The sequence below is a fragment of the Bradysia coprophila genome, unplaced genomic scaffold, assembly GCF_014529535.1.
Source record: "Bradysia coprophila strain Holo2 unplaced genomic scaffold, BU_Bcop_v1 contig_235, whole genome shotgun sequence".
Lineage (NCBI taxonomy): Eukaryota > Metazoa > Arthropoda > Insecta > Diptera > Sciaridae > Bradysia > Bradysia coprophila.
The window spans coordinates 1153716-1179566 of NW_023503496.1; the positions used below are offsets into that span (position 1 = coordinate 1153716).

General features: G+C 36.7%; 2 protein-coding genes across 4 annotated transcripts in view; one reads left to right on the forward strand and one right to left on the reverse strand.

Moving 5' to 3' along the window:
* LOC119077367 (potassium voltage-gated channel protein Shab) overlaps positions 1 to 25851 on the reverse strand; it is a 115289-nt gene that overhangs the window by 56689 nt on the left and 32749 nt on the right. The gene's annotated exons all lie outside the window — the stretch shown is intronic.
* Positions 23651 to 24734, forward strand: LOC119077264 (the record flags this gene model as incomplete). The annotated part of the gene is made up of 2 exons (XM_037184412.1): positions 23651 to 24032; positions 24148 to 24734. Coding segments are annotated over 2 exons (906 nt in total), but the record flags the coding sequence as incomplete, so codon positions are not given.

The following is a 25851-nucleotide window of genomic DNA, read 5'->3' on the forward strand; positions in this document are numbered from 1 at the left end:
TTGTGAGTATGTTTTCTCAAAAATAGTTCCTGTGTTTGTTAAACGGTTAACGGTTATCAATGCTAACTTATTTGTGTATCTTGATTGTTCATCGATTAAAAGTAATTTATTTTTGATCGACCCAATAGAAAATAAATTCATTCCAATTGGTCCAATGATTTGAGTAGGAGTATGGGTTAGGTTTCCGTGTAGCACTAAAAATGACAACGTCTTTGTCACTATGACAATAACGACGACTGACAGTTAACCTGTCGCGGACGGCAAGCATATTAACAGTTTTACTAACTGATCTATTGCTTCATTTGATTGAAGATTTTCAGTTTGATTTCAGAAATCTTTTACTTCATTTGTTTTGAACATGCTTTTTGCTATATAAGACTTCATTAGTCAGAGCGGTATGACAGCTTGTCGTTTATTCTTGCTGTCGTTGTCTATAACAGATGACAGCAGTCTGTGACATGTTAAGTAATAATTCTAACCAAAGTGACTTACAACTAAATGAAGCGCTAAATGATTGTTTAAATATTTAAATTAAAAAAATTTTAAAATCGTGTTCACCATTAAATTGCATGGAAAATTATATAGACGGGAACAACGGGGTGGTTTATTATTTATAATTTAAATAAAACGACAACTTTGTTTACAGAGAACTCGGGGTGTGATCAATTAAATAGAACAAAACATGCAATATTCAACAGTTTGCTTTCCCAAAAAGAAACGAACAAATGACTGAGTTGTAGGTCTGGGTTGTTGTTTTTTTTATACCCTCTGTGGTAGAAAAAAGAGTTTTAGCTGCTTATTAATTTGGCTCGCGTGTCTTCAGAGTTATTTGTAAGTTTTTTTATTCGGGCTTGTAAATTATTGCAATTATTTTTAGCATCGCAGTTTATGTATTAGGGTGAATTAGGTTTGACAAATTTTCTTTTTTCTCATTTGAAAATCCATTTCCACTTTTATAGGATCAATTTAATTAGACATCGACACTGATTCCCCATTGAAAGCATCGAAATGCTACCATCATGGACGAATTACAGGCATGATACTGATCTAGCCCTGCAGTTAGATGAGTGACAATATCCAATTGATACAGAGAAATGATGGCGTCATCTGTTATCGTTTATCTGAATTTATAACGTTTTACATTCACGCAGATAGAATATCAAATGCAAAATTACAAATGTCACTTCCGATAGTAGAACTGTAGAAGGCGTCACTTTTCTACGAGAGCCTAACATTTGAGAATTAATTCCCAAAAATTCTCTATAATTCAAAAATGTTCATAGTATTTAAACGTTATCATTCTACTGATCTTGAATTCAGCACCATACTTCCAGTACTGTGTGAATTCAACTGAAATCGTAAATGATCCAGTGAAGAGAACATTCGACGACACTCACATTACACAATTAGGGCAATAATGCTAAGTAACTACACTTCAACCACGGCAGAGTAAAATAAACCAGGCAGGAGCGGTTCATTTTCGAAACGTCAAATGAACACTGACATAAATTGTCAAATTTTATTCGCATAAAATATGTGGCAACTAGATTATTCAGGTCCCTAGTCAAATCGGCGCTCCTGCCTGGTTAACTTTACTCTGTCGTGCTTCAACGCTCAACGATCGATGTTGCAGTAGATTTAGTTAAATTATGTGTGACCGTTTGACCAAGGGAGAGAAATATGAGCAAACTTCTATTAAAGCTTAATCTGCACTTCCACTCCGTTTGCTCATCGTTTGGGCTGCAAAAATAGAAAAGAGAGAGCAAATGTCATTGTTGTTTTTTTTGGAAACTACTCTCACTCTCTCTATCTCTCACTTGTCTTTTCATTGTTGTAGCATAAGCTGTGAGTAAACTGAAGTGCGGATTAAGTTTTATTAGTGTTTTGAGTGGAAACTTGATCTGGTAACATAGTTTGGATGTCAAATGTAAGGTTTTATTTCCACTTACCAAAAAAGTACTCAGTGTGAGAGACAAAATTGAATTTTTTCAATTTTTGCTTGACAGCTCGCTCTCTCAGTGAGTACTTTTTGTTGAGTGGAAAGAGAAGTTATACAGGGAGATGTTGTAGCTTTAAGTGCCCATTCCACTCAAAAAAAGTACTCCGTGAGAGAGCCGTGAGAGAGCCGTGAGAGAGCAATTTGTTAAATAAACAAAGAAAAATTGAAAAAATTCAATTTTGTCTCTCACACGGAGTACTTTTTTTGGTAAGAGGAAACTAAGCATTAGTGCCGTACAGGGAGAGAACCAAACGTTTCTTTTCTGACGAACAGCTAACCGACGAGAAGACAAACGAGGCACTGCCTTAAAAAAGGAAAAGCCGATCCAGCCTAGCTTGTCTCTAACTAAAACCGAAATGACATTCCGATGCATTTTGTGCTACACGAATTTACATCAGTTATACCCATAAATCGAACTTGGAAAGTGCCGTTACACAAGCAATTAATCAGCAAAGTAGGTAAATTATAAATTAGATTGTAGAAGAACGACCGCAACCGTTAATATATTCAGAAAATGTAAAAGCTCGCCGTGTCTCTCATCCCTCTAACTCTCTAGTTGTGTGCCACTCTAGTATAACGAGAACGAATCGTTCGTTTGTTTCGAAAATTAATTATTGTTTAAATGACATGACCTGTTTGCCATTGTAGGTTATTATTACCGCAATTTAAATTACAATGACAAAAGCTGACGACTTATTCGTTTGGTATACAAAAGCTGTAAAATTTATTGCATCTCGTGTTTGTTTTCGGTGGAACACAGCGCAGAGTGACACTGTATACCGGAAGTTGAACCGGCAGAATGGAGGTCATTTTGTGTAATGAGACCTTACCTGTAGATATTTTTGGCAATTAATAATTCGCCAGAATCGACATTTTCGTTGACATTCAAACGTTGATGGTGTGAGGAAATAGGGAGGGAATTTAAATGAACGAAACATGGCACAATGGACCTACTGCCGATTTACAGGGAAATGAGTTCCTATGTGTAAACCATTGGAAGTGGCTGTTCGCACTTGTATCCCAATAGTCAATTGTTGTGAGTCAACATGGAACATGAGAAGCGTACGATTTGATTTACAACATGGAACATAGGGAACGTTTGCTCCCTTTTACAACGTACGAAACTTGGTTTTCCCTCTTTTTTCGTTACCAGTCAGACGAAAACAGGCTACCGTTAGAAATAGAGATGACTTTCGCTAAACAAAAAAAAGCTACGTGTCTCAAAGCTCATTGAATTACCATTGTCTAATGACTGCGCTTTATTGTTTGTATGTACTCTCAAGGGCAGTAATTGTTCTCGCTGTTGGTGAACATTAAAAATTGATAAACTAACCCAACAACGTTACGGCTGTTCCAACATAGTTTCTGTTGTTGTTTTTAATATCAAATAACCGAACAAAAAAAAACAAATTCCAAATAGAATCGTATAACGAACCGACAGCGCAGACAGATATTAAATGTCAATGACTCTATTGTATCGGTTTATGTTCGTATTGAATCATTCAATATAAAGACCGGAAAAATCCCTTAATTCATCGTATATCGTTGTGGGTTAAGACTTTGCATGACTGTATTCTATTAATATAATCATGTGGATAGGGTGCAGGGAGCTTCAAAAGAGCTTATTCGCTAACACCATGGTTTTTCGGTCTAATGTCTATAGATCATCTTCAAGATACGGTACTTTCACACGTAACCTCACTTAAGTTTCGTTAAATGTTTCGTTCATTCATCCATTTGAATGACATTTCAAACGGCCTTGAAGATGATCTATTGCTTGGAATGCATTAAGTGTGGTTTCCACTCAACGAAAAGTACTCTGTGTGAGAGCCGTGAGAGAGAGCGAGCTGTCAAGTACACTGCAATGTCGTAAAGCTTTAGTTAAACCTTGGCGCTATTCAGACGAGTAGAGCTTTAAGCTCTGGTTATAATTCGTAAACTTTTGTGGTCGTATTCACTGCTATCGCAAAGTATTGCTGTGGTGTGTTAAAATGCGCCAAAAACAAATAGTGTACCCAGCGCCATCCACTCGTTGTGGCATTATCATCTTCAATTTTTGATCTGACTTTATTAGCGATGTTTCTCCGAATGATTTATCGCTACATTAATGCTACACTTTCCGTCTTTTATAGACATTGTTTAGCAAGTAATTTCTGTCGGAATGGCAGCAATACATCGGAGCACCCGGCACAATAAGAAGCAACATAAATACAACAAAATCCATTAAATATACCGAATCGATTAGGTTGAATGTATCGTCACATATAGATACGTTAGGCTGGTGTACATCCATATATCGTTCCAGAACGAAATAAAGGAGAGAAAAAAAAGTTTTCCTTTTGGTGCATGAACAAGCATGATATTGATTGATATACTTTCTATGGAGCGGCACGACGGTAGTTTAATATATTTTTATGTTAAACTTGAATAGATATTTTCATTCAGGAAATGTCAATTTGTTATTTCCCTCTCCCCGTACTACAAATATTAAAACATTTCCATTCGTTTTCAATAATAATAATGGGAATCGATATCGGGAGCATCGATTCTATGTATTCAGACGCGACGACTGATGCTATCTAATGAAATGAAATAATTGGACAGTATGGACGAGCACACAAATACAAAATTCGATAGAAATTAAGAGGCAAACATTGCGACGCATTTAAGGGTACAGGGAACAGTGAACGAACTCTGGTTCCCTTTGCTTAGATATTTTGCCAACCCACGAAGAAATCCACTTCGGCATATTAATATCTATATGCAGAGAGTGGACGTGCCCAATTAGCGAATTATAAGAAACATTAAATTTCATTTTGATGTAACTTCGTTTCGAATAGTGACAAGGATGTCAGTAGACGCTTTTTAATACTTCCGGAAAAAACATATTGGAAATGAAGTTTAAATCAATAAAATTTCATTTTTCTTATAATTCGCTATTATGGCACATTTCAACTCTCTGCATTTACTCATTCATATATATTGTAACATTGCTGAGAGACATACCATTTGGATAGAGAGACACCGTTTTCACCGTTTGGAGAGACTCTGTTTGGAGAGACACACCATTTGGAGTGATTCACTATTTGGAGTGACTGAGATAAACTCATCATTTGAAGCGACAGATAAATTTCTAAAAAATCTTTTGTCGTTTTTGGTAGAGATTTTCATGAATTTTCTTGAAATCTACAAAGATTTTCTTTTCAACAATTTTCCGGAAAATTTACACTCGACGCCCAATTAACCAAATTCTTCCTTTCCGAAAATTCGGAGTTCCTTCGGAAATGAACAATAGCGACATCTATTGCTCGTTTTCCAGAGGAATTCCGAATTTTCGGAGAGGAAGAATTTGGTTAATTGGGACGTTTGAACCTCGCTCCTCAACAATATTCTTTCATGGAAGACGATTTTCTCATCTCTCTCCATTTTAAATACAATTCTGACGTATTACTACAATGGGAAGACGCGAAGCGCCGCTTTCCATTTTTGTGATTGTATCACAGAACGTTTTCGCAGAAAGCTTGTAAACCCACTCAACGATTTTCCATCCCAATAGTCTGATGAACATTCGAATTAATGTTTACCGGGGAAGTGTTTTCAATGCTGTGCTGTCTTTCATCCAACGATTCAGTGATTCATTCAAATTTAAAGAACTTTGTAAATGTATATGCTCGGGGAGGCGGAAATTAAGTTTTTAAACTAAAAAGTTTTGCAAACAAAATCAATTTCTAGTCGAACAACGTCTCTCGATTATGTAATCAACTCAAGTTGAAGAAATAACTCGAGGAGTATTTGTGCGAATTCGATGGAGTTTTGTTTCACTCATGACGACAATACACAAAATGAGACACTGTCGAGGTGAAAAAAACAGCCTTACGTTTCCAGGTCTACCGAAATAGCTATTTTACTGACAAGTGCCAAAATGACAGGTTTTGTGCATGAAATGTCACCCAGTCAGGGTCTAATTTCAGGATTTTTTCTTGTGAGAATTTTAAATAATTTCGGGAATTTTAGAATTGCGAGCAGGGCAGGGTCTTTTTTAAGAATTTAATTCCGAAAAATTTATGAATTTCGTAGGAATTTTCTGGAATCAATTTCTCGAAAATGGACCCTGCATCCAGCATGTTTGTTGCAACGACAACGACCACCATTAAAATTAAATTTTCAAACGGATTTCATATTGTGGACCAACAATAATGGTAAATTGCTAGCCACTTATTTTCCCTTGGGACTGATAAAAATCGCTTCGCATTGTTGCTTGAATTCATTTATTTTCACTTCACCCCTCTAGAACGAGACCATTCTCATGGCTGAAATTTTATTAAATCATTTCTTGTAACAATAGCACAAATTTTAGTGCAAATCTGAAAGCGATATCCACTTTCCAATGTCCAATTTTGATTTTTCTTTTGTGCAACATTCGGCTTTCGACACTTGTTGGCGCAACACTTCAACTAGTTTTTAAAACGTTTTAACGACTTCTGTGTGGAACCGAAAAGTTCCTAGCAAAAACGTATGGAAAAGTGAAGAGAAAAAAAGAGTCCAATGAAAATAATGTGATTCGGTGTGTCCGCACCGTACATCGTACCCTTTATAGGTATAAGAAGGATAATAATATATGAAACGATTGAGGGTTGAATGGAAATAAGCGAATTATAAACAAGCTTTTATTGGGTACGCTATACAATAGTAAATTATGCCTGTGCAGCATGTACTATACATACATACATATACCAGCGCAATTAAATGTGAATTATTTAGATGGCGCTATTATATGCGCGGTTGAATGAAACGTTTAAAATAACATTTTAATGAATTATGTAAGCCACGACGGGTACACCTTTCTGAGAAACTTTTAAATTTGCCTACAATATAGGGGGGATTTTTTATGTGAGTGTGTGTGTGGGTGTATGAAGTTACATGAGAAATGGGCTCTCTATAATTGATGAAACATACAACAGTCTAGACCGAGTCATTATTTTGCAATTTTTTTCCATTATTTAATAGGCAAAAGTTCAATGAATTGGCTTACAGTGGTGATGATATCTTTGAATTGTTTGTATTTTGGGCCCTGGACTGGGCTTTAAATCTCCACAAATAGGGAAATTTTCGTGACTATTTTGCACATGTGGGGAGGAGACTAGGTATATCTCTTCCTGTTAGTTATTATCGAACATCCAGTTTGGTATCCGAAGCTTTCATAATCAGAGTATCGAGCACATAAAACTCGCCCAGGAGGCTCTGTGCGAGGGGTGACTCACTTCGAGATTAAATGGATTAAATGGATTTAATGGAAGTGCGTCACCCCTCGGCTCTGTGGCAAAAAAGATAATTTCCGCCAAAAATTACGCGACAGACTAAAAGTACAGCAAGAAAAGTTTCAGACAAAAGATTTTCCGAATTCTGGTGTATTGGCAGTTCATACGGCTTCGTCGTCAAATTTACCTTTTTTGGTGAACCATGTACCATGTACGAGGACATTTGTATAAAAATTATAAACAAAAAGTTTTCATTTTGAAATTCGTACTAACTGAGCGAAAGATGGCGCTTCAATCGAATGCACCCAAAAGTAGGGTCCTGAAATTTGGCTGATTCGCGATATTTTGTCGGCCTTGGTCCACAAACCAAACTAAATAAAACATTGAATGCAGGTCCGCAAAAATACAACGAGCCCGAGTTTCGGGTGAATTCCAATGAAGCGCACGTTCACTTAATTGTAGAACTTACGACAATTTCAATAGAATTTTTGCAGTGACGAAATACTTTTCCAAACCCTCAAGCCGTCATATTCATCACATTCAATCAATTCTTTCGAAATCTTTAGAGCTACACTAAACGATATGCTGCAATTCATCTGAAACTTGGGTTCCAAATTTTTATGTTCGGCACTTCAAGCAAAAGTGATCCTCTAAATAGGGTACCATACAAAATTTTACACTGTAAAAAGAGTGGGGATAAAATTTCATACAAAATAGTACTCTATTTGGCAGCTGTCATAGCACTTTTTTGCTTGAAGTGCGTTGGTTTGGTTGAAGGTTTGCATGACCTCCACTATGTTTATGGAACTTGACAGTTATGGCAATTGTCACCTTAAAAGTCACTCTTAGCTTTAAGGTGGGAACTGTCAAGTTACGAATTCTTAAATTTACGAGAATCGGTGCCCTATTGTTCAAATGAAAACCGAATTCATGTCGATAATTCAATCAAAATGCTTAAAATGTAGTGCCAATCGACACATTAATCAATTTCCATTTTCCATCTAATTACTTTGTCGATAGAGCAGCAAAACGAATTGGAGTCGCAGGAATGCGTTGTTATTATTCTGCGAGAGTCGAAGAATACATATCGAACCCGTCAACAAAACATTTCAAATATTGACTTTTATTGAACCGAAAGAACACATTTTATCACGCTGGATATGCTATGTGGAAGTGTATTATTATCAGAAAAGTCACAACACACAAATAAGCGAAACGAAAATATAAATAAAATATCAAAAATGTTTACACAAGAGAGCATATAAATCAGAGGCATTTCTTTATTATGTGTATACGTCGAGGTATATGTAACATACATTGTTCATACTGTGCCATGTTAGAAGGGGGAGAATTGGGCAATTGCCCTAGAGGATACGATGAAAAACTAGCATCGACAAATCGAAAATAACTGGATATGCCATGCACAAGAGCAAACATAGTCTCAATCAAACAATTTTTTCTTTGTTTGTTAAAGTTGAGGTTATGTTGGACTTGGAATTGATGAATTGTAACCTCGCAATAACAAAAAGAAATCTTTGGATTTTGCTTGGAATCGATCTGCATATCAGGCAATTCGTGTGATAAGATCAACAATACAATGAGATGACAAAGAGACAAATGACAGTCTGACAAAACATTCAATCTGTTAGTGCCCTTATAAGCGAAAACTCTTAGGACGGCGCTGCATGCATGTACGTATATGAGTCAACAGCGTCGTACAGATTGGATATGAGAATTGAAGGAAAAAAAATTATTTATAAAATGTAGTTACTCCTTTTCTTTGAGAGACGAGAGAGGAACAGTGAGGAAAATAGAAAGATTTTGTATTATAACATCCCGAAGTGTGCTTTGTGTTGAATGCATTATTCATCAAAAATGTATTATAAATAAAGCGTTCGTGAAAATCTGACTGTGTGTGGAATTTTTATATGATTTACAATTTTCTTGTATTTTTATATTTTAATGCTATTCAACCTCCGAGTCACTGTGTGAAATTAATTTCCGACGGTGTTGATGGGATATTTTGTGTAAACAACATTCCTCATAAAAAAAATCCACTTTCACAATCATTAAGAGAATTTCATTCAAATACAGTGGAGAGAAACAAATTCTTCAATAAATTTGAGTTGTTTTTTAAAAACAAAATTATGGCACACCGGAAACGCATATATAACTAGGTCCATTTTAAAGGTATACAACAACATTTTTGTAACATAAATTCCTTAATGATTCGAATTCCAATTTCATTGAAAATAATAATCAGGATTTTATCTGGACTCCAGATTCTGGAGAACCCGTTACAACTATTCAGCAATCATTGTTTAAGTTATACAATTAATATAACTCGTTCAGTCAAAACACTTTCGAAGCACACTAGAATAGTAACCTAAATGAATGAATTTTAACGTAGTAATAAACATTCAAAGTGTGCACATCGGAGTTTTATTAGAAGTCCGGATTGGTATCGGTGAAATTCAAACAGGTTATGGGCCCAGATACAACTGTGGCAACTAGACTATAGAGCTAGTCAATAACACTCTTTATGCTTGAATTGTGGTTATGGTCTGTGTAAAGCGGATGTGGTTACATGAGGCCGATTGTTAATGGTTGCTGAGCACCTGTTACGATGGTCACAACACAGAAATTCAAGATGGCCCACAACGGTCAAGACAGGCGCGCCGACTTCCTATGGGCGAATTGGGCAGATGGCCTATACGACTTCATGCCGCCCCATACGTTGCCCCATACGGTTTTTTTTATTTCTTTTGTTTACCAAAATTTTGCCCCATACGACCAAAATAGAACTCTGCGCGCCTGGTCAAGATGGCACACAATGAGCTGATTGTCTCGAATGGGAACTCGATGAAATTGGTTGTCGATAGGTACACTGGTCGGCAAGGTACATTCATATACATTCATACATGGTACAATGACGTTTCGAAAAATACAATTGATACGGTGGTGGATACAGTTCTTGAAATTACAACAAGCTTAAGTGTCGATTTCTACGGCAGGGCCGTTTTAAGGAAATCAAATTCTTTAGATTCCTTAAAATTCCTACAGTTAAGAATAGTTTCCACTTATAAAGAGCACTCCGTTTAGCCTCCGTCTACATGACAGTTGTAAAATACAACAAAAGAACTGTCACGCAAACGGAGTGGAAATAGTTTTGTTCCAAGTAACTGTAAGCACGAAATTTGACTGGCCGAACGAACACGATTTCATCCACAGAGCTCGGTTTTCATACAAATATTGATGAGGTTATGTCTCTATGGATGAAATTTGCAGGCGCGGATCCACCTATGTGCGGTCGAGGCGGTCGCCGGGGGTCAGAAGAAGATTTTTACATAGAAAAAAATTTTAAAACAAAATCCGCCTGGGTCAGAAACTGTTTCTCTTCTATCCGCCTGAGTCAGAGCAAAAGCTGGATCCGCCCCTGGAAATTTGACAGTAGTTCGACAATTCGTATGGCCTTGGAACAGACCTATTGAATTTATTTCAATTTTTTACTCCGTCTACGTGACAGTTCCTTTGTTCTACTTTACAACTGTGATGTAGACGGAGGCTAAACGGAGTGCTCTTTTTAAGTGGAAACTATACTTTAACCTCAACCGAATTTCTGACGCAATTTGCTTCAGCTGTTTTCCAGCTGGTCCACTCACTCTCTTTTATACATGTTTATACGACTTTACCACTACTACGAGTACGTATTACTATTGAACTCGTATAAACACGTACAAGTTGTAAAAGTGGACCAGCTGAAACAAAATACGAATGTAATTGGGATTAACTGTAAATTTCAAGAATTAATTGTTTGTCTTACTGAAGGCAAATCAAAACAATTAAAAATTTGCAGATTTTTTTAATATAAAGTAAGTCCCTGTTCCACGGCAGCTCGTGACTTTCGAGGAAAATGTTGTTGTTGTTGTAGGAATAGAAACTCAAGGTATCAACTGATAACTGACGGCAATGTTGTATATGTGGTCCAAGCCCTTGTGTCCCAAAAAAAAGCTTCATTCCACAAAAATGAACTGACAACAGCGATCTTCCACAACTCTTCTTTACCAATAATACATGTTAACGGAAAAGCTCGAAAAACATCAAGCGAATGGATTGGCACAATGGACTGAACTAACGAGGAGCTTTCGCTCAAAGCTGTATATGATGAGCTCACACCTGTATTTCAGTACAAAATTTCAACTAAACTGAAATTGCGCTTCATCTTTGTGTGAAAATTACAGCAAAGTTCAGTGGATTTTTGTGATAACGCTCTAAGTGATCGACACGACATAACTTCCTCTTATAAAACCTAGACGAAATGTGGCACAGTTTCAGTTCAGTTGCAATTTCGTACTGAATTTCAGTTACCGATAGCAGCAACCTTATGTAACCTTTGAGTAACGATTTCAATAAAGTTCAATATGACAGCATCTTGGAAAAGTACTGAAATCGTTAGTGCTACAATTCACGCCGTAGGTGTGTAATTTGAATTTTTAGTGAACGATTCGATGAAAAAGTGAACCGAAAAATACATTTCAACGCTTCATTACGACGTGAATTAGGTGAGTTTGCGCTGCACTGGAATTCACCCGATTCAGTTGTTCATCCACTTTGATGAAAAGAGTTTATGTAGAATTGGTTTCCACGGAAACCGTAATCTATGAACTGGAAGTCGTTTACTTACTAGAAGGTAGGAATGCTCCTATATAAACATCATGGATCTTCTGACTTCTGACAATTCTATGCTGAAAAACTTTGATTGTAGCGCAAGCCAATACCCTTTTTAGCAAACAAGATTCGTTTTGACGCTGTCAAAATATATACCAACTTATTCCTTTGTTTGTAGAATCATGCACTAACATGGTTAACAATTTCTAATTTTACATGTGAAATGGAAAGTCTACGTTGCATTTTTACCACCTTAATAAATGTAGTTAGGTTGCTAGAGAGGGCATTGCATAAGCTTCATTTTTATACTAGCAACGGCTCTTGATGGACAATTACCTATAAAATGCCTACCGCTGGCGCTGCCATAAACGACAATCTCATTAAAAATGGAGCACTTGAATCAATTTACCACCAGAATCAGACATATTTAAAAGCCAATTCACTTTCGTAAAGCTGTTACAACAATTGTTATACACGTCGAAATGTATGCAGCCTTGCTGTTTTGTACATAACAACACTGGAAACCATAGACTTACAACGGAAATTGAATTTCACATAAAAGCGATTTCGACAGTGCAATTGCTCGCAATATCCGTGTGCATACTTCAGGGTGGTTTGGATTCGTTGCATTTATTAATTTATTCCACTTTGTATGAGCCATTTATATACACCAAAAACTCGTTAGAATTATACAATTTACATTCGCTTAAAGCTCATATGGGCTGCAATCTCGGCAAATGGTTTACACTGTGCCGCCGTAGAAAGTTTTGATTGAATTAATTGCAAGTGTAGCGTAACATGGACTTCGTTTTTAATTGCACTCAGATCGAAATTTAATCACTCGAGCATTTGTTACCGGATTTTAAACACATCATTCAATTTGACTTTAAATTAGGTTGACTGATGTTAAAAAAGCATTGTAGCATGCTTTAGGAAAATAACTATTTTCGGTCGCAAATATCTCTCTGTGGAAAGTACCGAAAAAATCAATTTTATGCCACTCAGCATCATAATATGCAAAATTTGGATAGTTTAGATGTCTCTATGGCATAAAACGTTGTATGCAACTCGATGCCCACAGTTATGCCCTGATATTATGACACACAGTTTTATTTATTGTAAAAAATAATTAGAAATTAATTGCGTGTAATGTTAATACTAGTTTATCGTTGAAGGTGAGTGATTTCGAAAGGGTATTGAATTTGTGTTGAACGCCAAGAAACTTACCGTTCGCAATAAAAAAATGTCCAATAAAAGTTGAATGGAATCGAATATCAATCGCACGCTATTTTTAAGGTTAAGTTTCACATTCTTTTTCGCCTTTTCGAGCCTTTTTCGGAAACGGCAAAACCATTTTTTGCGGATTTCAATTTGTCTATCTTTCTATATGGAAACACACGAGGAATTTTGAGTTGATAGGATCAGCAACTACGCTGCACTTTCCATTGTAATCCAATGTTCACCCCAGGCTAAAGCAACATAATCGTCAGACCCATCAACGTAAAATATCTCGTCTGTTTTCGGCCTTACAGTGCCTTTACATAACGACGTATCGACGTATGAGAGGTTTCCAGTGCTGAATTGCAACGCGAGATTTTCAAATTTTTCATGCATAAATCTTACCGAAATACTGCGCTACAACTCAAAGTTTACGCGACATCGATAGTGTTTACATCGAATTATTGATGTGCTGAATTGCTGTACTGAAAAGATGCGTTTTGGCAAAATTGAAAAAAATCTATTTTGTGTTTGTCGATGAGAAAGTGACAGTTCATCTGATTGATCTGTTTCACGTCATTGTGTGTAGAGTCTCTTCCAAACAAACGTTTTCCAAAAATTTTCACTCTTCAAGTTTTATGCCATTCGCTTATACCAAGCCGAATGCCACATTTTCGATGTTCTTTTCCTGCCATTCAATTCATTCCTTCTGTGTACTATAATCACACTACGTACGAACCACATTTTCACAGCATAGTACGAGAAACTCCTTTGATATTCCCACCATACATTCGTCTTCGGTGGATGTTTATTCTGATTCGAAAATAAAACTGCCATAACATTCACTCGAAAAGGTTTTGTTCCTCAATGCCACACAGTAAATATCGCTTTCCTTGCCAACATATCTAAATAAATACTTAAAGCGATGGAGTCCTTTCGCAAATCTACAGCATAAATATATCGCTTGGTGGAATGGTATATATATGCACAATGTCGGAACGTTGTTGTCGGTTGTAAATGTTCGTCATGGATATTATACCCAGAGATTTATTTTAAATATTGTCTTGGTGTTGCCCAACTAAAACTCGTAATAGAACCTATTCGAGAGGGTAGAGATTTGCCAGCAAATCGGGGATATAATACTGTGTGTGTGGCTGTGTGTAAATCATATCGTTTAAGGTTTTCGGGAATGATTTTCGTTGGGCGAAAAGTTTCAGATGAATTCTAATCAGTCAGGACAAATTAATATTTTGATTAGTGTGTGGGAGGTTGTGGTTTAATGTTAACCGGTTGAATGAGAAAGAACGGAAAATTTATTTTTAATTGGAACTTGGAAAATAATGGGAAAGGCTGAGAGTACGGTAAATAGACGTGTCAGCTCAACATTTGAATGTGTTCTAAAAATAGACAGACTTTTCCATCTCGGTATTTAGTGGCTGAAGAAAATTCGGAATAAAGTCTCATTGCTGAGAAGCGCCTGTTTCGCGCAAAAAATTTGTCGTCACGGTTCGTCAAGAGTTACAGCTATAAATACCTCGAGTATTTCGACTGTTTCGAATCACCATTTATACTGCCTCAAGGTTACGAGGGTATGAGACCTATCAGTTGATCGATTTATTGAAATACTGTCAAGATTCGTGTTCGTTATGTTATGTTGTCTACATTACAAGATGCTACGAAATCGAGTACAGCAACTTTACGACACCGATTTTCGTGGAAATTTCACAACCTTTGTTCTTTCAGAATCTTGCGGCGAGTTAAAATCCACGAAATTGTCAGTTTGGAACGACGATTCGTTTGAGCTATAGCTCGTTTGGATCGCCGTCGGCTTGAATCTCGATTCCATATAAGCTGTTCGAAGTTTTGGCGAATTGACTCTTAATAAGTATGGTTTCCACTCAACAAAAAATAGTCCGTGTGAGAGTCGTGAGAGAAAAAAATCAAATTTGTCTCTTACAAGGAGTACTTTTTTGGTAAGTTGAAATCAAGTCTTATACTCAAGAGGCAGCATGGCAACACTGTCGATCAAACCACAAAATTATATGGGAAGCCAGACATGTTGAAGTAATGACAGCGCCACCTTGACATCTATCGAGTGTAACTCTATGTCAGTACATGTTCAGTTCATTCTATCTCGCCACAGGCATAGCAACTTTCATTTCTCTGGAACCTTGTCGTGTAGCGCTTTGTATGATAAGCTTAGTTCATAAAGTATGTCGCGGGTGGGAAAGAGGAGCAAGATATTGTTGAAAATGTGATAGAAAGTGGTGGGAATGGTCGTCACTGTATGAATGATGTGTAGGTACTCTTGACAATAGGATTTTTAGCTTGAGGGTAGATAAGCTATCAATGAGCGCTTAGGTTCCTCAATACAAGAGATTCCAGCCGATCTTTGGGGACGACCTTTGAAAACGTCTTGGGTGTCATCTCTGGGAAAATATCGCTTCCGAGTACGTTTTCCCACGAAATGAACTACCAACCGCATTTGCATCAATTAAGTGAAATGGGATTATGTAACTGCTAACTCATTCCAACATGAATTACACTCCAACAATTTGGCACTAATGCCGAATTGAAATCTAAAATTCCAAACAGTCCAACCCACCCGAATACAGCTCACTTCACACAATTGTACACAATTTACCATTTCCCGAACAAATTTTTCATTTTTTTGTAAAATCGTTTCCACACACTCCCATATTTGATATGTAGCGTGTCAATACGTTAAACAATGCGCTTACACTCAGCACAATAGTGTTTTTTTTGCCTGCCATATCGTCGCACTTTAAAATATGAAACAAATAAATAATTTCCAGTTTTGCGACAACCGGGGCAGCCAATAATTTCAATTGCAAAAAAAGCTAAAATTTGTTACTGCAGAATGCGGAAATTCAGTGCAAGCGATATGTATGGGATATAGACGGACGAGAACCAGCCAGAGCGATATACAACGGTTTGTGCATAACATTTTGTTAATTCAAGTGGTTTCAAAGGGAGGACATTTCGTACAGCAAAAACGGATATGGGTACAGAGGATAATTTACGAGACACATGAAGGTTTACGACATTTTAATGGAACGAAATTTTGTGGAAGGCACACATTGTAGCGAAGGATGTTTCGGTTTTATTAGATCATTGACGTTATAGTGTTGGGAGAAATTGGGGTAGCAGGTAGTTCTGTCGGAAATTAAATCATTTTTCATTGCTCTATTTACGTGGACGTAGAGTTGACACTTTTAAGAAGTTAGACCTATCGTGGATTTACGACGTTCATGAATCAATAGCTTTATCACTTGTGGAAATAAAACTCTCGTATGACTTGCGCTTAAGTGAAGCTTTTCAATCCTAGCAGAGCTTTTACTTTCGCAGGCCTTTAAGTATAGTTTCCACTTAAAAAGAGCACTACGTTTAGCCTCCGTTTACATGACAGTTATAAAATAGAACAAAGGAACTGTCACCTAAACGGAGTAAAAAATTGAAATAAATTCAATGCACGCCCTTAGTTGTATAAATTTATACGTCAGAGAGAGCTTTTTTCTCCTTTGTGACGATCTGTCAGTTTTTTTATTTTACGATTTAGTATGGAAATGAAAACTAAAATTGAGATATCTTTGCTGTTTTAAGTGGTTTTTCATATTTTTTTGGACCAAAATGTTTTAAAGTGTGTTTGGAATCGATTGACATTAACAAAATAATAAAATAGAAAAAAATATTTTCACACAATCTGTTAATGCCAATCGATTCCAAACACATTTTGGTCCAAAAAAATATGATATCTGCAAAGATATCTCAATTTTAGTTTTCATTCCCATACTAAATCACCAAATGAAAAAACTGACAGATCATAACAAAGGAGAAAAAAGCTCTCTCTGACGTATAAATTTATAAGACTAATGGCGTGGATTTCCACTCCGTTAAAATTGTTTTTGTTTTCTGAAATTATGTAATTGTTGAGTTTATGTGATGTATTTGTGAAACACACTAACTTAACACTCACGTAAGTTATAATATTCATGAATATGTTCCAATAAAAATTTTTGGTATTCGGTTTTCAAAAAAATGCGGCTAAATTTTTGAATACTACCCAGAGTCTTCATCTGTCAAAATTATTTTTATAAAAAAATTCAGCTGTACACTGGTCGAAAAGACAGTTCCCGAAGCAAGCTGTTCAAACAGTAGTGACTTTGCGAGTATCACATGATTGTTCTCGAAATATGGAAATAATTTCCCAGCAGTCAATTCAATCTGATGGTTTATTGGTTGCCTCATGCGAAATCTAAATATCACAAAGAATTCACGTCAAATAAATAGAAAAAAAATTATTCAACTTCCGCATGGGGAAAACTGCTATGTAATGGTCAACTTTCGTATGGGGCAGGCAATAAAACTCGGTTCGTAGACACGGTTTGCGGTTTGTTCTAATTACTCTTTATCAAGATTTTTCCAAAAAAAATTTATTGAAAATTTTCGTGTTGTTATTTGCTGGCTCATGAGACAGGATTTCCGAAGTTGTCTACCCTCTGCTGGAAACAATATCCCATTGATCCACTAAAATAATGTCAATAAATATTGATCCCGAACGTTGATGGTGTCTATAAAATGTGGCTCAAGGAAATCGAAAACAGCCCAAGAAAATCGACATTTTATTATCTCTTGCAGATATCATCATCCAATGTCAGCAGCTCCATAAACAACCAAAAAAAATCATCGAAATAAAATTTTTGGTTTAGTTATCGGTCGGTTATTTCTCTCTCTGTGCCTCCTTCTTCTCCTGATGTTCCCATCAACAACACCACTTTCTTCGTCTTTTTGTTATTGTTCGCCGTAAAAGTGTCGATATGACATAAAGTGAGTGTACCTCATGTCTGCCACACAATTCGCACAATTTTTTATCGCTTTTTCATCCGGTTTCCCACCTGCTCTCGTATGGTAGTTATATATGTTGTGTGTGGTAATACCACACTGTGGTATACAGATCCCGTAAAACGATTTGTGTTCCTTTGCTCTTTATCTCTCCGTAGATGGGTAAATCCATCGTGAGCTACGTTACTGAAAAATATTTCTTTCTGGCTCGATCTACGAATATGCATCAAAACAAAATGAGAAAGAAGATGCCGTGAGCTATGTTACCATTTGTGACAATGCATTTTGTAGAGCGGTTTTTCACAATACCATGTACAATTGGTAAGAGAGTGAAAGAGAAAGCTATTATCACACTTTACGTGGATTCACCCAGATATTCGTCAGAAATATCATTTAAAACCTAAACCGCATCATAAAAGCGGATCAGAATCGTGTACAATGTACTACATACACAGGCATCCGAAATCGGATAGTCGAGATATTATAATGTTTGAAAAGTTTGTGGAACAGTTCAAAGAATGAAACGAAATTCGTCCAAATAAACTTCGATATAATGCTCTACAATTTAGATATCTAGCACAACCACCACGAATATATAGTCAGTAGTTGTGTTAATATGATGTTTCTTAATGTTTGTTAACGCGATACAAAACGGTCATCGCAAACTTCGTGGATTTGTTTCTGCTCGTTCAATAAATGGAAACGGCCACTTTTCGTCCTTCAGAGTTTTTTCAAGCATTCAATGTTGCGTTACATGTATAGTAGAGGTGTTAACAAAACAAGTAGTATTGAATGCAAGAGTCCTATACAGAGAGATGATAATATGACTCCACGCGTTTAGTGGTATGGTTTGTAGCGCTACAAAAAAAGCGGTCGAATCCGATATTTGAGATTTTTGTATGGGAATTCACATTCAAACGTTGATATCTCCGCTGTTTTTAAAGAATAAGAGCCAGATTTTGCTAGGTTTGCATCTTTTATGGAGTTTTATCGATTGTCATACTCATTGGTGTGAAATGTTGAGTGAAAATTTGTTTCTTACTATTCTCACCGTCAACTTACGCTACAAGGCGAAATTCACGCTACGTCGATAGTGTACACATCGAATTCTTGATGTGCTGAATTGCTGTATTGTAACGTCACTGGAAGTACATAAGTAAAACAGAAAAATTTTGTGTTGTTGTGTTGTGGCGAATATTTTCGCGTACGTCGTTGTGTGCAGGCACAATTATATGACTTTCATACAAAGCTGTAGCGCAATTTCAGGTCAGTTGAAATGACGCATTGAAATGCAAAATTGCAGCGGGTTTGTTCATGCGAAAGCGCTCGATGATTGACAAATAATGAAGGAGTCGAAAAAAGGAATAAAACAATTAGGGGAATTAGCTGGGATACAGCCATGTACGAGAGATAACTGTTATTTATGCTACAAGAACTGTAAATGGTATTTTATGCTCGAGAAATTGTAAGAATTTTGAGAACAGAAAATACCCATACAGTTAACGACATAATCAATTCCATGAGTCCGGAGATACTTAAGACTATTTTGCGTAAAGAATAGAAACAGTCAACGCACTAAAAAGGCACCGGAACAGATTTGATATAGGGGGCCTCCTCGACGCAAAAAAAGGAATTTTTCTTTCAAATTTAGTTTTTTATGTCGGTATAACAGCGGGGACCAAAATAAGAGGATTTTTGACCGTTAAAAATGTTTTGTTCTGGTGCTTGTAATGTTTTCAAAACATTGTTCAAATTATACCATCCTACGTCTCTACAACTGATCTAGGTTTTAGTATCATTCGCCTAACGGAGCACTTATTTCTGCGAAACGGTTCAACACCCGTTAAATTAAGAACCGCCTGTAATTTGAATACTTAGCAAATCTCGGTGGACCTACAAGGAAGTGTAACGACGATCCATTAAAAAATTCAAATTATTTCTACCAAAATTCGGTCTCTGTTTTCATGAGTGCAAAACTGAATTAAATTATCCCAGCTCTCCAAGCAACGCCGATATGACTTACCAGAGCCATACACATAAATTGTGAAATTATGGCACGGTTTAGTTTCAGAAATTTTCCTCGAATTTGGCTGTATCTGTGTGTGTGTGTGTTTGCTTAATATCTGAAACGATACGGTCACATCCGCCTGAAAGATATGGTAATACAAACGCGATATGTAGCATGCTGTATACATGTTGTATAAACGAAAATCTTTGGGTTATATACACAACGAGAGACGAGAAAAAAAAACGCCACACACAGCACCAGCAGTATATAGACCAGGACGCCGCTAAAACATGGAGATGTTGAACTCGAAATCATTCCAATGACGTCACTGTTCGGCACGGTACCGAAAATGGAGAATATCTAGGACGTCATTCCAATGACGCCGTTAAGTTTTATCATTGAATGGAGATCATGCGCGTCGCGGCTGTTTTGCCCCACCCTTTTAGTACGAGAATTTCATCTCAAAAATGTTACAATGGACCGCGATTGCAAACACACACACACACAAGAAAAATATGGAAAAAAATCGTTTTCTCGTTTGGTGTATCGGTTTTTTCGGAAGTTTATGCTCGAAACACAGAAACGAAATGAAACTTATGCCGAGGCGAGGAACTATTATGACGATATCAATTTTCGCATTTCGTTATGGGATGAGTGTAACAACACATCACATATAAATACATCGAGAGACGATTTATTATTGTGGAACAACGGGGATACATTCGTAACAGACAAAGCACCACGACATTATAACGTACACTCATACTCATATACGACATCTACTCTTTATGCGGTGTTTTGGATGTGGACAAGCATACAGCAAGAAACCAATTTTTTTCGGGAGGGAGTGTGGGTTGGAAGAAAATGGCAAGTAGGGAAAAAATCGAGCTAATTATTAAAATTTTACGTTTCCAGTAGTTAGTTCGTTATTCAATGAATGGTAATGGTATGGATATTATTACCAGTTTTTTTTCGTCTTCCTTCGGCATGGTTACACACAGTGACGATATGGCTGGCGAGCAAGAAAGGAAAGGCAGAAAAAAATGAATGGGGCAATGGAATAGTGTTGTTGTTGTTGTTGCGAGAAATTATGTTGATTGCTTTCCAAATGGAATAATGGATGGGAAACGTGCTAGGTGGTGTGAGGCGATGTAGGGTTTTTCTTTTAACAATTTCGCTAATTTATGTCCGATTAATTATTTAATTGCGATATTATGGTAGAATAACGTACGATAATAAGTGCAAGTATTACAATCGGCATGCATGCACATCACGAATAGTAGAAAATTCTCTCTTTTGTTCTTCCTCATTCTCTCACTCGATTTTCTCTGACCGATCGTTGTGGGAACTAGCCAACTATAAATTTACCGTACGATTGTGGAACAACAGGAATTTGGATTTTGAACGAACTATACAATAAAGCAACGTAAATTACCAACCCATTTGGCCGATTACCAGATGGTCGATGGTCCACGGGACAATACTCGTTAAACTAAACAGCCTCGATGAAGCGGGTAACAGTGGCAGAGTCACTTTGTCGTTGCGACATTTTGCGACAAAATGGAACAACAACAACAAATGTGACAGTTAAGAAACTTCTTGATTTGATTTTTGTTTCAACGTGTTTGATGTGTTTCATCAAGGTGTCGATTGTAATTTTACTCTACAATGGTTTTATGTGCTGTAAAGGGATGTCTGGAAACTGGCAAACACCGTTTCCACTATTTAAAGAAAATGAAATCAGTCAATTTGCCTCTACGAAATACTCAGAATCAAAAAATATGCGTGGAACACTTTCAATACTTTTCGAATTCAGAGAAACGAGATCCTCAATCGGATACTTCCGAAGGTTTCATGTATGAAAATGGGATGTGCTATGAACAAGTGGAATTTTTGGACAGTACACCGATGGTGGAAGATGACAATGAACCAACTGATGAGCCTTTAATTTTTCTAGAAAAACAATCTGCAAACGGTCCTACATCGCGTGTGTTTTTGATTAGGATTTGCTTGTTCCTAATTTTTTCTTTTATGTTCATTGTAAATTTTGTGAAAAATATATTCGCCGAGTTCAGTGCTATTTTAAAACAGAACAAGTTATTGAAATGTGAAAATTACAAACTCAAACTTGAACTGACCAATCTTGAAGATTCTCTCGCCAAAATCTATAATCCTGACCAAATTCATATGCTGCGCAAAAATCTAAAACATCCTAGAGTCTGGTCTGATGATACAATTTTAAAATCGCTAAAATATAAATTTGCATGTAAGAAAGGAGGCTACTCATTCATGAAGAATGAGGGTCATCCAATTCCATCCATGAGAGTTCTTCGTGACCGATTGCAAGGAATAAATTTCAGCCCTGGAGTTTTGGAGGACGTATTCGTTTTTCTAAAGGAAAAAGTGAATTCATTCACTGAATTTGAAAAGGAATGTCTCTTAGTGGTGGATGAGATTTCTATTGTCGAAGGTAAACCCCTTATGAGTTTGTGTTTCATTCTGTCTTTTGTATTTTGTCCCATATTTTGTGTTTAGTTGGTCCTCGTCCGTTTTTTCTTGTTTCATGAAGTGGTTACACCTGTTACATGTACTGATTATTATCGTGTTTGTCTGGTGAGAAGTTAAATTTTCTATTCATTTCTTTCTGCATGTAATATGAGAAACGTATTCTTATTAGGAATGCAATACGACATTGGAACTCAATCATACATTGGAAAAATCACTGTTCCTCTCGCGAGATCATCGACTGAATGTGATGCAACACATGCATTAGTTTTCATGCTCGTTGGGTTGTCTTCCAAATATAAGCAAATCATCGCTTATGAATTAACGGGTGATAGCACGAATGCAAAATGTTTTCTCGATATAGTTTTTAAGATTGTAAGAAAAGCATGGATCATTGGCTTGAAATGTAATGGATTGGTGTCTGATATGGGAGGATCAAATGGAGCCCTCTGGAAATTGATGGGCATTAAAGGTAATTTGAACCAAATACCAATAAAAAGTGATACCAACAACAATGCCATTCTAGCCACTCGTAAAGGAAAAACTGTTACAAATTTCATTACACATCCTTGCGATCCGAACCGAAAGTTTTGGATTTTTGCTGATGTTCCACATCTGTTGAAGAATATTGTTCAGAACATTCGCAACAATAAGACCGTGACATTTGACAAACACATCGTCGAGGAATTTGACCTTGAATGTAATCGTGTTAGCTGCAGCGATTTTTTCGACCTCTATAATATTCAAGAGAAAGATCAACTTAAGCTGGCACCAAAACTTAAGCCTCATATCTTAGAGCCGAATACGTTTCAGAAAATGAACGTACCTGTAGCCACTAATCTAATTGGCTCTAACGTTTCCACTGGTCTCTTCTATATGTATACAACGCTCTCGCCTGAAGAACGAAAAAAAAGCACTTATGGGACCACGGCCTGGTTTTCTCAGATATTAACAAGATGGTAAAAATAATGGTCAGGTGTGTTATGTAAATTATTCGAATTCTGTTAAATTTAAAGGTTCACACTGATGACGGCACGAAATTATTCTTTGAGTGTTACCAAGAACAATTACGAAGAATGTTCCGACGAAATTATGCAAATGAAGGAAATCATCAAACATGCTTAGTTTGGTGAGGACGGAGTATGGAAACCATTTCAGCGTGGATTTTTAGTTTCATGCACTTCAATCTTGGAACTATCAAGCTATTTACTCACAGAACGAGGTTTTGAATATTTTCTTCCTAGCAGAGGTCTGCAAGACTGTTTGGAAAACTTATTCTCATGTGTAAGATCTGATAATCCCAAGCCAAATGCAATTCAAGTACGAGATGCAATCAAAAATATTGCAATATCTGAATATTTGTCAGCCCCAGTTGCAAATGCTTCGTATCAATGGGATGAAAGCACTTTTCTGAATGGTTTCTTGAATGTGGTTCGTGCTGTCAGAGAACAAAACCAAATTGCTACCAAAAATATGCTTAGGGGCCATTCACAAATTACGCACGCGGCGGACGGTAAATTTCTGACCCCCTCCCCCCCCGTTTCGCACGCGTTTTTCATATAAAAATGTCTAATTTCTGACCCCCCCTCCCCCCTTAGGTGAGTGCGTAATTTGTGAATGGCCCCTTAAAAATGATAAAACAGAACTTAAATCTGATACGTTCGATTTGAACATTTCTAAAGTAATTGTTAGCCGACGCGAACAAAACGTTCTTTACAAGATAAGCTGTTACATATTGTATAAAGTAGCATCTTCGACGAAAAAGATGCACTGTGATACATGCCTGTCTTATTGTCGTGCGGTTCATGTTGATGAGTCCCTACCGTACACATCGCTGATGCGCCAGCCAAATTTCAAATATCACAGCCAAAACTATATTCACCATCTGACAAATGTCGTGTTTATGTATTTCTTACATATGGAAAAGGTGTTCAGATTGGTTCACCCTATTCTTTCTGGAAAAAAGAAAAATAATTTGGGCTATTTGATCCGAGATTACATTCTCGATAGCGGTTTTAAGTGTGACATTCCAAACTGTCATTCACTACAGAAGACACTTACAACTCGGTTTGTTGAATTCCGTCTTAAAAATTCTGGAAAAGATAGATTAAAGAAAAGAAATTTCGATTTCAGCAGTCACACTATGAACTGATTTCACAATTTACTGTTAACACATTTTATGAAATTTAAAAAAAAAGATTAAAAAATGATTGGTTGAACCACGTAAATTATGTTTTATTTTTAATTTCCCTATATCTACATCAGTAATTTTCTCCGTTTTCATGTTTGGATGGATGGAAATCATTCTAATACTATCCTATTCTTAAAAGCATATCATTGAATGAAAAATTTCCGCTTTTGAATTGTTCACTTTCAAAATGGTCGCGCGCAAAAAAATATTGAATTTACGGCAGTTCCACTTTGTCGCATTTTCTCATGTCGCATATTTGGGTCTCTGCCACTGTTACCCGCTTCATCGAGGCTGTTTACGTTAAACGGGTCTACTTCTTTAATTAAATTAATTAAAATCTGATTTTATTTTTACTAAAAATCTTTGATACGAGCAGAACAGTCCGCATGATCTGGATTTGCCAATTTTATCCCAGAAATCGGTTAGGCGGAAAACACACGAGCAGTTTTGCTTTGATGGTCGCGACAATAGATCACTAAAATGACCGCTGGCGTGACGATCGACGGGTCGGTTTTGTGTGCAAACTAATGACAACCAACTTTGCTTCTAAGGGAATTCCCCGTATTTAGTTCATTTGCATTCATTTCAAAGAATTGGACGCACTCACTTATTCATTACTATGTGAAATTGTGAAGTTGGTTTCAATTAGTTTGCACACTTTTCCCCACCATTCCTCACGTTTCCGTCATCAGTTTCACCAAACGAAGAGATCTATTATGCTGCGTTTTCCATAGTAATTCGATATTCACTACAGGCTTAACAATGGGAAACACAGCATAATTGTCGATCCCATCAACGCAAAATTGTTCGTGTACTTTCGACTTTAAATTTGCATTTAAAATGTTTGTCGATTTTTTTGACTGGGTTTGCGGAACGTAATCAAAATTCCAAATCATACGAATTGTTCGGTTCGTTGCAAAGTTTTTTTATTCAAATAAAATCAGATTTTAATTAAATTAATATCCAGTTGACGTTTTCAGCACTTGTCAGCAAATTCTCTTTAGCTGAATGTGGCGCTTTTGTAGTTTTCAGCATAAAACTTCATGAAACAACCGTATTCAGCTATGAGAACAAGGATGGCGCTTTTGTAGTTTTCAGGGTAAACTAGTACGTCGTCCCATGCCCTATTGGGGAACTAGAC